At 38.2% G+C, this 18,613-nt stretch overlaps 1 protein-coding gene across 2 annotated transcripts; it reads right to left on the bottom strand.

Moving 5' to 3' along the window:
- Positions 1-7,826: 7,826 nt before the first annotated feature.
- LOC110929074 (protein HESO1) lies at positions 7,827-15,844 on the bottom strand. 2 transcript variants are annotated; one of them, XM_022172190.2, is made up of 15 exons: positions 15,731-15,844; positions 15,208-15,330; positions 14,010-14,038; positions 13,883-13,912; positions 13,323-13,367; positions 12,747-12,935; positions 12,388-12,600; positions 11,193-11,377; positions 10,720-10,815; positions 10,434-10,479; positions 9,968-10,074; positions 9,776-9,877; positions 9,181-9,700; positions 8,325-8,909; positions 7,827-8,092 (listed from the first exon to the last, which is right to left on the bottom strand). In XM_022172190.2, exons 3-15 carry the CDS (start codon positions 14,026-14,028, stop codon positions 8,052-8,054), a joined length of 2,178 nt encoding a protein of 725 aa, XP_022027882.1. In that variant the 5' UTR covers positions 14,029-14,038; positions 15,208-15,330; positions 15,731-15,844; the 3' UTR covers positions 7,827-8,051. The 2 variants fall into 2 exon arrangements, with proteins under 2 accessions (XP_022027882.1, XP_022027881.1); XM_022172189.2 differs by having other exon boundaries at positions 13,883-13,915.
- Positions 15,845-18,613: the final 2,769 nt, after the last annotated feature.

Genomic DNA, 18,613 nt, shown 5'->3' on the forward strand with positions numbered 1-18,613 from the left:
CACCCTTTAAAATGACCAAAATGCCCTTATGAGGCATAGTTTGGGTTTAAAACCATTTTGGGCATAATAGGAGACATCTTACTGATGTCACAACATATTTGAGGCATATTAATTCAGGAAACTTGTATATGAATCTTATGGTTACTCGTTACGCACTTTACGTGTTCGGATCGGCTTATGTAACTAGTTTACACAGATTAGCCGAGACGGGTCAAACCATGTCATTTTTGTCTCAAAATCCAGAATGTAATTAAGTTACCCATATTAAACAAGTATACAAGCTTGTCGGGTCAAAACCACATTCTAATACGGTCTTCGCTTATTTATGCGATTAAACCGTATACGTTCTTTAAAAACTAACCGGTCTAAGCTTAGGCTAAATTAAAGACCCGTTAGGATTCTAATAAGTTATTATAAACCTTCGTTCCAGAATAGGAGATCCAGTAAAAGATATCTGCACTTGCTTATTGTGACTATACTTGCTCAGGTAAATACTTTTAACTTATTTTCCCTTATACGGGCTTGGGGTACGGTATATAAATACCGCTTGGTCGGGCAATTGACCTTAATTCATTAGTAGTTGAGTATTATCAATGTGACCCGTTTGAAAATTGGTTTTGTTTGTTTTACGCCTTTGGGAGTTTAATGACCATGTCCCGGATATCCTTGGCATTATTCATGAAATGGCCACGACCTTAACACGCAGGTGTAGGCGTACACCCGACAGTGTGTTCATATTTATTAAGGTATAACCGCTGGTTTCCCACCGCGGGACTATACTATGTGGTGTGTCTATTAATCTTAAACCCGGCACGAACCGGGCGACTAAACGCATAACAAACATGTAATTCTGTTAAAAGTTTAAATTTGATTAATTATCCCAAGTTATAAAAAGTTTTCTGCCATGTGCATTCAAATCAACTTTTAAAACATTTTCAAAATGAGTCAGTTAAATCGTATTTACCAGTGTAAACTGACGTATTTTCCCCAAAAAGATTAAGTGCATGACTACACGTAATAGGCTGGCCTCTTCTTAGCATCGTTTAGAGTCTCGCAAACTTGGATGCAATAAATCTGTTGAACAATTCTCCTTTTTATTTTGATCCGCCTATGGATCTGTTTCAACTACTTTGTGATACTTGAATATTACAATTTGTTTGGTTGAAATAAATCTTTTTTTGCTTCCGTTGTGCATTTATATATTTGTGTTGTTTGACTATGACGATATCAACTACGTCACTATACCCCCACCGGACCCACCGGTGACACGTGGAAATTTGGGGTGTGACACAGTTGGTGACTCAGGGGTTTTCCATTTGGTAATCGCATCGATCTTGGTGGGATCCACATGAATTCCTTCATGATTAACTAAATGTCCAAGAAACTGTACCTGTTCTAACCAAAACTCGCACTTCGAAAACTTGGCATAAAGCTTTTCTTTTCTCAGTAAACTTAGAGGTGCATGCAGATGCGCTGCGTGTTCCTCTTTACTCTTAGAGTAAATGAGAATATCATCTATAAAAACAATTATGAATTTATCCAAATATGACTTACGTATTCGGTTCATCATGTCCATAAATGCGGCTGGGGCATTGGTTAAACCAAATGGCATGACAGTAAATTCATAATGGCGATACCTTGTTCTAAATGCGGTTTTAGGAATATTCTCTTCCTGTACTTTTAATTGATGATATCCTGAGCGTAAATCGATCTTTGAGAAAAATCGAGCTCCTTGCAACTGATCAAACAAATCATCAATTCTCGGTAATGGATATTGATTATTAATCATGACCTTGTTCAATTCGCGGTAGTCAATGCACATACGCATTGATCCGTCTTTCTTTTTAACGAATAAGATCGGCGCTCCCTATGTCGATGAACTTGGCTGTATGAATCCCTTCTCCAACAGTTCGTCTAACTGTTTCTTTAACTCTTGCATTTCTGCTGGTGCCAAGCGGTAGGGGGCTTTGGCAATCGGTGCGGTTCCTGGTAGCAGGTGGATTCTGAATTCGACTTCTCTCTCCGGTGGTAGTCCTGGTAATTCTTCTGGAAATACATCTGGAAACTGAGATACTACTGGAATATCTTTCAGTCCTTTTCCTTTAGTGTTAATGATTATGGTAATCAAATACACTAATGATCATTTTCTTACATAATTGGATGTTTTCATCACAGAGATGAATTTTGTGGATCTAGACGACTTACCTCTTTTAATTGTGATCTTTTCACCCCTTGGTGAATTTACTTGGATTGACTTTTGATCACATAAAATACTGGCTTTATTGGCTATTAACCAATCCATTCCTAACACAATATCAAATCCTGCCAGATTCATTGGATAAAGGTTTGCGATAAACTTTTGATTTAAAAATTCTATTCTTGCTCCCTGCAAGATTTCAGAAATCTTAATGGTTTCCCGATTTGCTGTCTCTACTAGGCATTCTTGTGGGAGTTTAGTTAATGGTTGATTGAGAAGTTTGCAAAATGAAGTATTAATAAAACTTTGGTTCGCACCAGAGTCAAATAATACTTTAGCAAAAACTTCGTTAACTAAAAACGTACCGGCTATCACGTCCGGGATCATCTTAGGTTCTTCTGCAGTCAGAACAAATGCTCTAGCATTCTTAGTATTCTTGTTGTTCATGGCTGGAGCTAGTTTCGGACAGTTCGGCTTGATGTGACCCTTTTCTCCACAGTTGAAGCACATTCCATTATTAGGTTTCTTCCTACAATCTTCTTCCTTATGTCCTGGTATCTTGCAGAAATTACAGTAGGTGGAGCATCTTCCTGAATGCTTCTTCTTGCAAGCCTTACAATAAGGTGCAGAGGTAGAACCTACATTTTTCCCATGTGTTTGCTAGTTCCGCCTCTGGTCCTCTTCTCGTGTACGCACTAATTCATCAGTCAAGGTGTTTGCTAGTTCTACAGCTTCTTCTATAGTTTGAGGTCTAGCCGCCTTAACTACATGTCTAATCTTACCGATTAATCCCCAGATGTAACGGGAGATTAATACAGGTTCATATGATGCAAGGGTTGGCACTATTCTAGCATATTCAAAGAATAATGTAGTGAAACCCTTACTATCTACTCCAGTCATTCTAAGGTTTAAGAAATTATTTGCTATCTGTTCTTTTTCACTAGGAGGGTAGAATTTCATTTATACCATGTTCTTAAATTCCTCCCATTCCATATTGTAGACTCTGTCACTTCCCCTAGATTGTAGGATAGTGTTCCACCATTCTAGTGCTGAGTTCTTAAACAGATTGGAGGCGAACATTATCTTATCCTCTTCCGCGCACTTGCTTATTTTTTAGTCTGCCTCAATCTTTTCTATCCAGCGTAGAGCTGCAACGACCCTTTCATTGCACGAGAATTCCATTGGTTTACAAGACCAGAATTCTTTATAAGAACAACCATAATACATCGTTCTTCTTCTTTTGGGAATGGGCACTTGAAGTATGGGTCCATTGTTTATGCTGTGTTCAGGTTCAGTAGGTCGTTTACTGCCATGATTACTTTTATTATTATCCGCTTCCTTAACCGTTTTGATAATATATGGCATCGCATCTATAATTCCTTGTGATACTATGTGTTGGATGGCACTGTTATCCACTTGGTTTCCATCGTTATTGTTATTCAGGTTATCATTATTCTGGTTTTCCAGGTTCACTTCGTTGTCCATCAAATTTTAAATAGAATTACAAGTTTTGTCCTTTATGTTTGTCCTAAATTTCAGACGCTATCCTTTACCTTTAAAACTGAAGACTTTTGTACTTAATGTTTGGAAATGTTGCACATTATGTCCTTTATGCCAAACTCAGTTATAATTTTCAGTTAAATGAAGTCATGTGCAGGGTACATGAGGGTAGAAATGTCATTACACCTCCCACATGTCTTTCCCCCTTAATTAAAACCTGATCTACCTAAATCCTTTCACCATTTTTTCTCTCTCTAACTTCTCTCTCTAGAATTTGTCTTTAAGCCGTCACCCCTTTTCTCTCCATGAAACCATTAATCGGTGGGGAAATCCCACCATATCCACCTCCGGATCCACCTAAACTGCCTGATTTATGTCCTAATTCGTCTCCTATCTCATTGGTATCAACCCTAAATGCTGAAATCTTCCACGTAGAGGCTCATGAGGTCGTATCTCTCCAGCCGCCTCCATCATCGTTGCAGTCAAACCATGAAAGAGCACCTTCTTCTACCAATTTACAACCTGATTCGGAGCTCTGTGGAGGTAAACCTGATATCCCTAGTTCGAACAAATAGAGTGGGGTTCAAATTGCTGGGTTTGGAGTGGTGAGGAAATATAAAAAAAAAGAGTGAAATATAGCCCAATGCTGGCAGATTTAAAAGTAAAAGAATTTGTTACGGGGGGATGCAAGAAATCAGCAAAAACTGTGAAGAATGGCAACAAGCTTCAGGAGGTTTCAACCGGACCATCAGAAGCTGCTCCTATCTCAACGAGTCCGACAACAGAAGGTAATGTCTCTCCCAATTCATAATGATTTTATCTACTGGTTCTATGGAGGATGTGTGTGTGGACTCGGGTAATGTTTTATCTACTGGTTCTTAACCTATTATTATTGATACTGATTTGGATATGGATGGTAGTTCAGCTGAGAATGCAGGGGGTAACAGTAGCAAGGGCCCTGGTGTGCAGCATTTAAATGTTGTTGATGTTAGGGGGCAGTCTGAAATGGGCTTACGTTCAGCAGATTACACAACTTGGGTGCCGAATGTTTGGTTACAACACGGAACTTCAGGGCCGACTTTTGCAGACAAAACTCGTTTAAATCATGAAACTGGGGCAGTTAAATTGCAATATATCCCCCCCCCCAACAAAGTGATGATGAACCCTAATTTGCAAAAGGTGAAAGGATTGGGGTAGATTAGGTTTTAAATAAGGGGGAAAGACATGTGGGAGGTGTAATGACATTTCTACCCTCATGTGCCCTGCACATGACTTAATTTAACTAAAAATTATAACTGGGTTTGCCATAAAGGACATAACATGCAACATTTCCAAACATTAAGTACAAAAGTAATCAATTTTAAAGGTAAAGGACAGCGCCTGAAATTTAAGACAAACATAAAGGACAAAACTTGTAATTTACTCTTTTAAATATTTACCACATATTAATATCACTAAATAATATTTAATGCAAACGATCACACAACACGCATATTGATCAAAATCGTCGAACATTGCGACTTACTCTATTTTATATTATGCATCCCTATATATTACAATACAATTGAAATTGAAATTACGCTACTATTAGGCATCCGTAGCTATTGTCTATATATATATATATATATATATATATATATATATATATATTTTCAAACATACACACATATTATATATTATTACTGCTACTGCTACTGCTACTGCTACTGCTACTGCTACTACTGGTATGGGTTCATCCAGAACTTCATATTACGCTCGTCATACTTCCAGACGAGTCGTTCTCCTATTTGCCTCATCCTCTCACTACCTTATAAAATCTCCTCACCAAAGTTTCGGAGTTCTTGCACATTTTCTGCACTCATTGGGGGAAATACTGGTGAGTGAATCCCAGTTTAATCAAGATAGGTAAAACCGTTTTACAGTATTGAAGGCAGTCGCGCAATTACATTTGTTTCTTTCTACTTTAATTACCACCCATGGTACTGTCAACCCGACTTGTGGTCATGTTACTACTCACAATTTAGTAAAAAAATTTGTATACAAAACCCCAACATACCGACGATAATTGTAGAATACAAATACTCAATCACTGTTAAATATAAATTAATACAATTGAGGTTTTGTAAAAACAGTTTACAAAAAGGTTTACAAAAAAGGAGATTACTCACATTGTTGTCTTAGGGTTTTCTTTAAGGATTTCCTGGTGATTATCTATTAATTACACAAATGCACACGTGTTAGTATAATAACCCAATATTTACATTAGTAATACCCTCCCCGAGACGGCATTCCAATGACTATGTCGGGCAGAACCTCGACAGCCGTTACGGAACCCTAAATCAATTGGGTAGCGTATCTAATACGTAACCGGGGGTTATGATACTTACAACAAGGCAGGGCTTCGCTAATTAGAGGGGGGGGTATTATGCCTGGGTATAGTGCCTACTATATAGAAATTGAGAGAGAATGTTTGAGAATTGAACGAGTTGGACTAAAGACCGATCAAGGGAATTGATAGGGATGGTCGACAGGTCCGTCACGCCCCGCGACGAAGGAAAGCAGGGCCTTCACGGCCCGCGACGTAGGGGGTCTAGGGCGTGGCCTTGCCCAGTCACGAGATAGGTTCAACACGCGTGAGGACACGTGGCGGCTCAGGGTGCGGCCCCGTAGCCAGCGGTCGCGCCCCGCGACGACCCTCAAGGGCTCTGTCACGCCCCGCGACGACTCTCAAGGGCTCTGTCGCGCCCCGCGACGACCCACTAAATTTTGTTTTTAATTAATTTTAATAAAAATAAAAGTATTCGGGGCATGTTTTCGTGTACGGGGTGTATTTTAGGACGTATTGGGACATCTTAAATATTATTAGGGTGTCAGAATTATTTTGGAGGGTTGTTATAGGAGTGGGCTGAAGTAGGGCTAGGTGGCGGACTGAGGTGGAAAGCGGGCTGAAGTTGGGCCAGGTGACGGGGAGTGTGTGTGGGCTGGGGTGGCATGGTGATCGATCATGTGGAGAATGGGCTGCGGGGCTGGGCGGTGTGTTATGTGTAGGGTCGCAGTGGGTTGTAGAATGTGCGAAGATGGCACAGTTTGGGAGGTGGTCTGGACACTGTGCTGTGGAGAAGGGTGTGTGAAAAGTGGAGATAGTAAATCATTCTCCAAAGGAGTGTAGTCACGAGGGGTATTGGCGGATGAGAATGGGAAGGATGCTTCATCAAATGTAACGTGGCGAGAGAAAAATGTTTTTCCGGTGGATAGGTTAAGACACCGGTAACCATGGTAATCCGCGGGATAACCGAGGAAGACGCAGAAGGAGGACCGAGGGTGTAGTTTGTTGGGTCGAGTGGAGGATTGATTTGGAAAGCAAGCGCACCCGAAAACCCGTAGGTGATCGTATGTTGGGTGGCGGAGGTATAGGGCAGCAGTAGGAGTGTAGTTATTGAGGAGTTTGGTGGGTAGTATATTGTGAAGGTAGACAACAGTGTGAAGAGCTTCCACCCAATATGTGGTTGGAATGGAAGTATGGGTAAGGATCGAAAGCAAGATCCCGTTAATTCGTCGGATCATGCATTCGGCCTTCCCATTTTGTTGGGAGGTGTGTGGGCACGAGAAGCGGAATTGTATGCCATGTATAGAGGCAAACTGTTTAAAAATATGGTTATCAAATTCACCACCATTATCACATTGGAATGATTTAATGGGTAAATGAAACTGGGTTTTAATGTAGGTGTAAAACTTAATAAATTGTGAGACTGTTTCAGATTTATAACTAAGGGGGTATACCCATGTATAATGTGTGTGATCATCAATCAAAATCATACAATATTTGTAACCAGTATTAGGGGCTGTTTGGTAGCCTCTTAATGACCATTCAGATGCTACCTCTTAATGGTTTAAAATCTCTGAATGAATAAGAGGTAACCTCAAGTCTGAATGGTTAAGAGGTAACCTCTGAATGGTAAATCATCACATGTCACATTCTTCTACCTTCTCACTGGTAAAATTCTTAATGGTTCCATTAAGAGATAGCCTCTTAATGACCATTCAGAGGCTACCAAACAGCCCCTTAGATACGATTGGTGACGTCCACAAGTCACAGTGCACGATATCAAATGGTAAGACAGTAGTAGAATTTGATAATGAAAAGGGTAAACGTTTATGTTTGGCAAGTTGACAAGAATTGCAAAATTGAGTTCGACTAGATTTATTACATGCAACAAATTTATTTGAAATAAGAGAATTAATGATGGAAATCCCCGGGTGGCCTAGTCGATTATGCCACGAATCGGGAGTGGAATCAGCAAGTAAACATGAGGTTGAAGCTTGAGCAGGAGCAGTGACAGGATAAAGGTGACTTTCACTGTCGTGAAGGGTCAACATCTTCCCAGTCTTGTAATCCTTCATAGAAAATCCAAACGGGTCAAATTCAACAGAACCCAATTATCTTTGGTAAATTGTCTAACCGAGATCAGGTTTTTAACAAGTTTAGGGGCATAAAGGACATTATTTAAGAGAAGGTTGTTTGGGGTGGGAAAGGTTGTGTTTCCTAATCCAAGAATAGGCATGCGTTGACCATTTCCGACTAATATAGATTTAATAGGACTAATACGAGAAGAGTTAGAAAATATACCTGAGTCGGCGTGGAGATGGTTGGATGCGCCCATGTCCATTATCCAGTTCGGCTCACCCGAGTCCATCATGAGTGCATGAAACGTCTCACCAATGTCAGTAGGCTGCAAGGGGTCGAACTCGGTTGGTTGGACTGTGGGTACTGCTTGAAATGCTTCACCGATATCTGTGGGCTGGAGAGGATCATAATATGTGATATGGGCCTGAGGTGAGGTACGTGAAGTTGAGCCAGTAGCGGGCCGGTTCCCACTGGGCCTGGGTGATGGTTGTTGAAAGCCTAGCTGCCAAGGAGAGGCCCAACCTGCTTGGGTTGGGTATGGGTAGGGTGGCGGAGCCCAACCAGCAGGTGATCCAGTTGGGCCGACCCACCAAGGAGTGTATGGAGGCCATTGTTGAGAATAGGAAGTCCATGGCCCATTACGTGGTTGTGGAGGACGCTGCTGGCCATTTTGGGAAGTCGGGCCACGATTGGGCCTTGGCCCATTGTTGCGACGCTGTTGACCAGATCTGGGTTGGCCCCGGTAGGTGTTTTCACGGTGAGGAGCAGGCGAATCAGATGTGTTAGATGGCGTGGTGTGTGTGGCAGCTGCAACAAATGAAGGATCATATATATACAATCTCTACAAATATACAAATGATATTATATTATTAAGTGTAGAACATCCTCTGTGAATATAGATGGGTTGATTACAGTTAGATTTCATTTCAAACAAATAAATAGAAACAAAATAAAACAGGTTTGAAGTTCTCCAAAGTGTTTCTTAACGCTTAGAAATTCATAAATCACCATTAATAAAAGAATTCAGATTATTATGCAATAACTCCTTCGGTAAAATGCGAAATCATTGTACAATTACCGTAAGGATATTGTTGAAACCTTCTTCCAAAAGGGTCTGTAGTAGGCTGCATCTCTTGTGGCCAACTAAAGTGGTCATCCATGAATGCAACTCCATTTGTCCCACCACTACTGCTAGGAGATGCACCACCACCCCAGCCTTGTGTCCACCCAGGTCCTCCCATCATTGGCTGATCGTAAACCGACTGGTGGGCCCACAGTATCTCCGGGCCCGCAGTCACGGCTTGAGGCTGTGGTGCACCCCAGTGACCAGTTGGCAATGGCCATGTTGACCAGTTTGGACCAGCTCTTCGATCCATCACACCCTTAAGGTTAAAGTTATTCATGGTCGAGTTGGGATAAGGATGGTTCATGTAATCAATGCCAAAAAGTAAACCTTTTAATTCGAATTCTTCAATTTTGAAGTTCATGAAACGACTGACATTTTCAATGGTACAATGAGTGGCATAATAGATTTTTTTCACTTCTTGTTTTCCAACTCTCCCTGCCACGTTTTGGGCCCGGTCCAAGAAATCCTCAACCTATGATGTGGCAAAAAAACATGTTTATAAATTTGAAAAAAAAATAAATAAATAAAAAATGAGGTGAATACTTACACTCATAGTGGCTATATTGGTGTCCCAAGTTTTATGTATCCAATGTCCTAGATAAGGACTGGCACACAAACCTTTTTGCCAAAGCTTTTCAACAGATGCCAACTGTAATATATCTAAACAGGTTCAAGCATATAGAATGTTTGAAATGAACATTATTGGTTGCCAACAATGAGGACATTTGAAAGATGTTACCTTGATTAGAAAGGACACGAACAATCCAGCTAACGTTTCTGTATTTCTACTACCGTAGTTCTGGAAATTTCTAACTGAATTATTCAAGAATACAGGATCTACTCCATCTACAAAAACCATGAGTGACGGGTTGATGATGAGAGTAGACTGACTAATGATGGACTGACAGTTTCTTGATTTCATGCTACATATAGCTTTTTAAGTTGTACATAGAAGCTATTTAAATGTGCCTTTGTCTTAATTGCTAAGTGTTATGTGCCTTATGTCCAAGGCTTGATGCAAAGCTACTATCGAGCCGGGGGTCTTACTGACCAAATTACCTCTATACCCACTAGTGGTTGATATGTATCTTTTATCATCCGAGGTCATTTAAATCAATCACATAACGCATTTTGTAAGTTCTGTATAAACCCACTTCTCATATTATTTGATTATTTCCATATCCATAACCAAGTTTTAGTATTACCTTTTAGTATCTCGGAAAACGGAGGTAATATGGGAGGATCTCGAGTCTGAAACCAGAGATTAATAATAAGACCAAATTGCATAATCAGAAAGGTTAATATACTACTTATATGCTTTTTTGTCATAACAAAAGTTGCCTTGAGCCAAAAAAAAAAAAAAAAACACAATATCTGCAATAAAGTATAATTTTTTTTTTTTTTTTTTTTTTTTTTTTTTTTTTGCGGAGAAAACCAGTAATGTTAATGTTAAAGATCGATGATCAAGATGAGGTAAGAAGTAAATTCTACCTGTAGATGAAAGGCAACCAATAATACTATCGTAAAAGAATTAAGAGTTCGGTCTCTTGGATTGTTAATATCATGCGCTTTAGCCCACGCTTTCATCTGCAGAGATAGATAGATAGATATTATTCCATTAGCATTGTAGCTCATACGACAACATAAAAGTATTTGTTAGTAAATTATATGGCGTACACGTTTACTAATCTTGCATTCATATTAGCTTAGTTCATGCAAGTTGTGGTGTCGTTTACGCATTACTAGAAAATTAAACGACGTGGTTTAATACATTGATATTTTTTTTCAAATTAGAGAAACTCAAGTTTGTACTGGCTTCGTGGTTTGGTTTGGGACCGGTTCTAAACTGGAAACAAACACATAGCTAAGCAGCTTAGCTTTGTCACAGATTCGTTTCAGTGATTTTGTATTTTTCTGGTTCCCAAAATTCTACAACTCTATTGATGCAACAAAGAAAAACTTACCAGTACACATAGTTTCGGAAATCTTTCATCTATTGAAGTAATGAGGCGAATAATCAAGGATTTTGAAATTCCAATCCTGTTTTCTACGGATATGTCACAGCTGACACTTGTTGCAGTATCAACAAACTTAATAATGGGTACTCTAGGCCGGTTAATAAACCTGACCTTTTGCACATAGCCTTCATCTAAACCACAAAAAGCCACCAACAATTATGAGGCATATATATACAGAAGTCAAGGCATATATAAATCACACTTGAGTGTGTACATTCACCAATATTAGTTCGAAAAGTTAAAAGTATTATCTTATTTTTCATATGTTGTGGTAGGTTGAAGAGATTACAAGGTGACTAGAGGTGCTGATTTTAACCGATTTGCTTATAAATGGGTCTATTTAGGTTGTGTTTTATCTCAAACGGGTCATATAAAAAAATCAGCTAAATGGGAATGGGTTGAAAGACTGAAAGCCAACAGTGACAGGACTTGGAAACAGAAGGCAACAATTGAATGCCTGTTGAAATGATAACATTCCATAAATTAACATTGTCTTGGTTTTAAAAGTGTGTGGCTCTCCGATGCGTTTTAATCCCAAAAGCTGATGCGCTAAGCACTTGCAGCACGTATACAGTCATCATCATCATACTCAGTAAATCCCACTAATAGCAAAACTAAAGTAGGGTCTAAGGAGGTAAGATGTAGACAGCCTTACCTCTACCCCAAAGAAATAGAGAGACTTCTTTCAGTGACACCCCCGGCTCCATAGTAGTTTTGCACCAGGCCTTGGACATAGGTACATAACACTCAGCAATCAGGACAAAGGCCGATTAGTGCGTGTACCCTTTTGTCTTCCGGCTATCAACGACACCACATGATGCATGATTAACTGTGCGCCGCTTTTAACGTTATTTTCAAGTTATTCTCATTATCTTTGTCAGATTTGTTCAACCGGTGGTCTAATTTGTTTAAACACCCAAACCCATTGCTCAAGCGATGGTCAGATTTGTTCGATTCGAATTTGAAAACACACATTGCAGTTGACTGTACAATTTGTTAAAATTTAAAATGCGCGCATCACTGCATCATGTGAAGCGCGCATTTTAAAGTCACGGCTATAATGAGTCTCAAAATATGTAGATCATTAAAACTAAAAGTTCAATAATAACAAACGCAAAGACTAGTATAGATAGAAGTTTACTTTGAAGTGAACGGAGCTTATTTTCAAACATCTCAAGCGTTTTAATTTCCTCATTTCGAGGAAACTCATATGAACTACTTCTGAAGTTAATGGATGGAAACTCATACGAACTACTTCTGAAGTTAATGGATAGATCAAGATCACTTTCTATGGTGAAAAGGTCCATTAAATAAGAACCAAATTCCTCAACAACAGGACAGCTATCAGAGTTACCTGGATTACAAACAGATATATTAGTTACCATGTGTAGAGAGTGAAATTAATTCAATCGTATGAAATCGGTTCATACTAAATAAATTAATTTCAAATGAACATAAAAAAGAAACAGATTCCAGAAGTAACTGAAACTGTATGATTACCATATAATTTTTTTGCTATATCATTAAGATTCTGGATCACTTGTTCGCGAAGTTCATATTCACTTCGCTTTGGCTTACGGATTCCATAAACATCATCAAGTAGTTTCTCGAGTATAAAGGACCGTGGCCGACTTACTATAATCTTCTGGAGTGTCATTCGATCACACTCCTCCATTTTCTCTACTTGGACTGGCAAAGGACAAGTTATTAACTTAAGAAAGACATGCTGGTTATTTATTAAGGAAGAGGATAATTTCTTCACATCATAACATCATTTATCTAATGAGCAAATAAAAAGTTGCATGTCACAAAATTTCAAACATAGCAAGCTGACTAAAATATAATTAGTAAATCTCTAAAGCCCAATAAGCATGTAACCGATTCATTGGGTGAACTAGAAACCATGTACGTTTTCAGACAGTCTCGCTTCTACCCACTAAAAACATTTTTGGGTAACGATCAAATTTATTAGTCATGTCTTTTTTTTCAAGATACAACACCCATAGTCAGTAAAATCTTACCCTTTAACAAAGCTATTGGTAGGATCTAGGGAATGTGAGAGTAGGCAAACCATACCTTTATCCCAAATGATATAGAGGTTTATTCCAGAGACACCCTCGACTGCAATTAACCATATATGGAAATGAAAATAAAATAAGAAACATAAAGTGTTCGGCATGGATTCTTAACAACTAGAAAATAAGGTACTAAAAATAAAGTATTAGCAAGTTACTACTATATTGTCACAAAGATTATTCGCCACTCCATTTGTTACTGAGTACTAGCATATATAGCCACCCATATCGGCTTGTGGCTTCGCCAACTGTTTTTGCACATTTAGAGATGTTTTTAGACCATTTAAAGTGATATATAACATTTTTTTTGGACCACATAGTTCTCAACATATCTTCATTGTAGATACTTGTTTTTAAAATTGCACATATCAGAAAAAATGTATGTTAATTAGTATACAAAGTAGACTCTTCAAACCTCCTTTCCTCTTTTCTACTACATGTTGTTATAGGTAAACTGAAAGTGTGAGGCTCTATACTTGAGCAAGCATTAGAAGTATAAACAAACACCAAGAAAAGAAAACTATAAAATAAAATCCTTAAAATTGCATAAATCTCACATACCCTGCGATTCATCTTTCCTGAAAGACGATCCTGCTTAAATAAGCATGAAAAAAAGGGTAACAAGTGGTCAAGTTTTTGCCAGATATAAAAATAGATTAGCATACACATGAAGGTTTTAGTCACTAACCCTTTCCATGCAATTCCATGATTGTGCCCCTAAAAGAGAAAAAACTCCAGTTGGATGATATTCCATAAAAACGGTGGTACAATAATATGAGCTAGAAATCTAAAATTGTTTTTTTTTTAAGAAATCAATGGATCTCATGTTCATCAATGATATATGCATTTCTTGTTAATTTGTAGTTCCTTTTAGTATCTACATGACTTTAGATAAAAACATAGATATTTACTGCATCAAAAACTTTTAATTGCTATTATAATATCTTTAGGCCTCTATTAAACAATTGTCCATAGACTAGTTTTTTAAATTACTAGCTGTACTGTATTGGTGGGAGTATATATGAATGAAATCATTCTTCAAATAGGTCATACATCCTCTAACTATAGACTTATTCATCACATTGATCATGAGATACTTAAAGCATAATAAAATCTTTCTCAAAGTATTATATCCCACAATACTATTCTATATATATAGTACCAAAAGAGTGAGAACAAACCTAAATCGTCAAAAAAAAAAAAAAAAAGAAAAATTATCAATGGTCTCATATATTTGAAATTTTTTATTTTTTACATACAAACTGATTTAAATTAGTTTTTTTCATATGTTTTTTTAACATTTAGACTTTTGCCTTAACTTACACATGGCTATGTTGTATAAATAAATATAAAATTTGTTCTTTTTTATTATTATTTTGAGTTTCAAGATAGATGAATAATTTTTTGCACTTCCACATTTTTTTATACTTTTAATATTGAAAGAAAGTGAATTATTTATCTTCTTATGCTTGTTCTCCCATTAATTTATCTTTTAAATTTAACAGTCCATCCATGTATATATATACACACACTCACTAGCTTCTTACCAGTATTTCTTTTCCTAATTCCTTTGTATATAACTTATCTCAACCTTGACTTATTTGACCTCAATTTCTAATCGAACCCAAATACCTTTATCAAAGAATTTATGATATACATTTTTTACTTTGATAGTTTTTTTAACCAAACTGTAAAACCTGCTAGTTCTATTCTACCAACCATCCAACCAACCCAGCCGGTTTGATTTGTCATTTTCCAAAATCGTAGTTAACGATTCGGCCAAATTTTTCATCAACACCGGCAGAACCAAACCATGGGTGCATCCCTAAATGCAACTGAAACCTTAAAATTAAATATGAAAAGGAATATGGGATTCGATCACTGACCGTACTCTGATTTAGGGACAGGCATTGGTAATCTCGGTCTCATACACGACTGTAGAATAGTGTCCCATGTTCGGTCAGTATCTGTTGGGTATGAGGTATACCCGTTGGTTTATTCAAAGCTACCTGTTGAGATATCCAAACATATTTATTACTGTTTAAGTTTTTACATAAATTTATTATCCAAGGAAATTAAAAATATAAAAACTAAAAATTAGTTACAAAGGAAAAACAAAAATAAAATGGTAATCATGCCACGCAACTGCTAAAACTAATCTCATACTCAAATACCCATCCCAAATATTTCATGTTTCAGGTTTGCCCATCGCTTCAGATTAACGGTAGTTCGTTATCGCGTTTTGAGTCTTTTGACTAGTGACGGTCTGCTGTTTATACCTTCACTACTGTTTGATTATTACGAAACATATATATGAACTAACCAACTTTAGCATCAACAGAAAAGAAAACACAGGTCGCTAATCGATCAAACAGCAATGCAAAGTAGAAAAGTAACAGATTACTATACCCAAAGTTGTTAATCCGATGATCTGCAGAGATGGTCAACCGGTGACTCTGATCAAGAACTAATTAAGTTAGCCAGAAATCTATGATAAGTATGAAAATAAAGTCGTCTGGTGGTCCAGCTCTGACCAGATCATATAACCAAAAGGTTGGTTTAAAGTTTAAATAATCTGACTTTGATCTTTGTATTCTCCTGCTCTAGAAGCTGATTACATCACAATTCCAACTTTATGACTCGTACCAAGTATCATCTTTTTGTCTGATTGTAAATTATAATATGCAAACTGCATTTTGCGACTTGTTTCGAATATTTGTTCTAGAGTAAATTACGATTTTAGTCTTTGTGGTTTGGGCTGATTTATCGCTTATGGCCGAATAGTTTTATTTTTTAGTCTGTGTTCCTAACCATTGCAATTTTTGGCCATTTTCGTCCATTTTGCTAACCCCAGCTTTTTTTAACGATAAGTCAGGGACATTTTAGTCATTTTATCTACTTGTTTTGTTTTTCTTTTTTTTTACTTTAGAGTAAAATGCCCGGATAGTCCTTGTGGTTTTGTAAAAAAACACATATAGTCCCCAACCTTTGGAAATTGCACCGGTGCTCCCTGTGGTTTGACAGTTTGTTACTCGGATAGTCTCTATAGTGGATGTCCATTAGTTTTCTCCGTTAACTCCATGTAAAATGACCAACATGCCCTTCGTCATAATTTAAAACACTAAAATAGATATATTAAAATTAAAGGTGGGACCCACCAACCTTCTTATTCACCCTTTTAAGCCCTTGTATCTCTCTCTCTCTCTCTCTCTCTCTCTCACTCACCACCACCTACCACCAGTCGCCACCACCTGCAACTCCACCAACATCAACATCTCCGCCACCTGAACTCCCTCCTCCATCCCAAATCCCTTCATCCACCATATTTAGAGAGAGAAACGAATAGAGAGAAAGAGATCAGAGAGAAAGAGAAAGAGACCCAGAAAAGGTCCAGAAGAGAGAGACACGAACATGATGGTGACGATGGGTTGCTAATGTTAAAAATGGTAAATTCAGTCGATTAAGATCATATCGCCTCTTAGGGTTCCGAGTTTTGAGTTAAATTTGTGGATTTAGAACTTACTTAGGGTTTTATTGGTTGGGTTTTGATGATGGTTTGTTGTTGACAGTGTGTTGAAAGTAGAGAAAGATGATGATGGTGGTAGTTTATGGGTGTAGAGATGATAGTGGTTCAGATGGTGGAACCACCATGTGTTGCGGCTGTTGCAGAGCTCGACTCCGTAAACCTCTCAACAGCGTCCGTAACTCCTTCCTCGAACCGTCCTCCCCATAGCTTGGCTTCCTTCGCTGGAACCACCATGTGTTGTGGCTGTTGCAAAGCTCGACAGGTCGCCGGAGGATGACGTTCGCTTATGGAAGCTAATGAGCACCAGAAATGATGGTGGAAAGCTTGAAGGGGGGTGGTGGTGCAACGGTGGTGGTTTAGGGTTTGCAGATTAGGGTTTTTAGGTGGTGGGTAATGGTGGCATGGGTATCGGTGGCGTCGTGATTGTGGCTGTTACAGTGGTTGATTGGTGGTGTTTGCTAGATATGGTGTGGTATGGTGGTGGTGACCGATGGTTTTGTGGTGGCATAGTGGTGGTAGTGGTGGTTTTGAAGAAGAATTCACAGTTTTAGAGATGGAAGTGAGGTGGGGTAAGGTGTTATATATTGTATTTAATAATTAATAATTAATTGTGGGGCCCAATTGATATTTTAAATAATTAATTAGTTTTTTCTTATATTTTAATAAAAGTAAGGGGTAATTTTGTCATCTTACATAGATTTAACGGAGAAAACTAACGGACATCTACTCTAGGGACTATCCGACTAACAAACTGTCAAACCACAGGGAGCACCGGTGTAATTTCCAAAAGTTGGGGACTATAGGTGTTATTTTACAAAACCATAGGGACTATCCGTGCATTTTACTCTTTACTTTATTTACTTAAGTTTAATAAAACAAAATATTTTATTTTTTTATAAACAACCAACCCAACCCCCCCCCCCCCTCTCCCCCTCTTTCTTCTCTCTAGTTTCTCTTTCTACAACCACCACCCCACCGCCCATCCACCTCCGTCACCCAGCTCCACCACACACCACCACCTCGTCACAGAACCACCACACCATCACCCACCTCCACCACCCCGTGACCAAAATACCCCAACTTAACTGATTTTTTTGGATGGACTTAGGGGGTTGGATGAAAATGACAAAGAAACACAAATGTTAGGAACACAAATGAGGATAAAAAACTATTTGGACTGGAGTGGTAAACCTCCCCAAACCACAAGGACTAAAATGGAAATTTACACTTTTGTTTAATTTATTTTTCGCCCGTTAAAACTATAAATAACTAGTCGGAAGCCCGCGCGAACTCATCCCATAAATTTGGACTAAAGTGGTAAACCTCCTCAAAACATAGGGACTAAAATGGCAATTTACTCTTTTGTTTAGGTTTATTTTTCGCACGTTCATACTATAAATAACTAGCCGGAAGCCCGCACGATGTAGCGCAGCACAACTCATCTCATAAACTCCACTAACCCACGCTCTTAATATCACTACCTCAACCGACCAACCCCATTCCTTGTGAAACCCATTAGAAGAGAACACCATGCATGCACACATCTCTGTTAAGTAGTTGGTGCACACACATGCACCTTACAAGTACGCACACATTACAAACCTATACACAACCACCTCACACACACACGTTACGCACACTCTCATATACACACATCATAATATAAATCTCGTGTGATATAAATTATTATATTCATAAATTATGTATTAAATAATCTCATGTGATAGACATTATTATATACATAAAGTATTAATTATGAAAAGTTT

Source organism: Helianthus annuus, chromosome 3 (genome assembly GCF_002127325.2).
Source record: "Helianthus annuus cultivar XRQ/B chromosome 3, HanXRQr2.0-SUNRISE, whole genome shotgun sequence".
Lineage (NCBI taxonomy): Eukaryota > Viridiplantae > Streptophyta > Magnoliopsida > Asterales > Asteraceae > Helianthus > Helianthus annuus.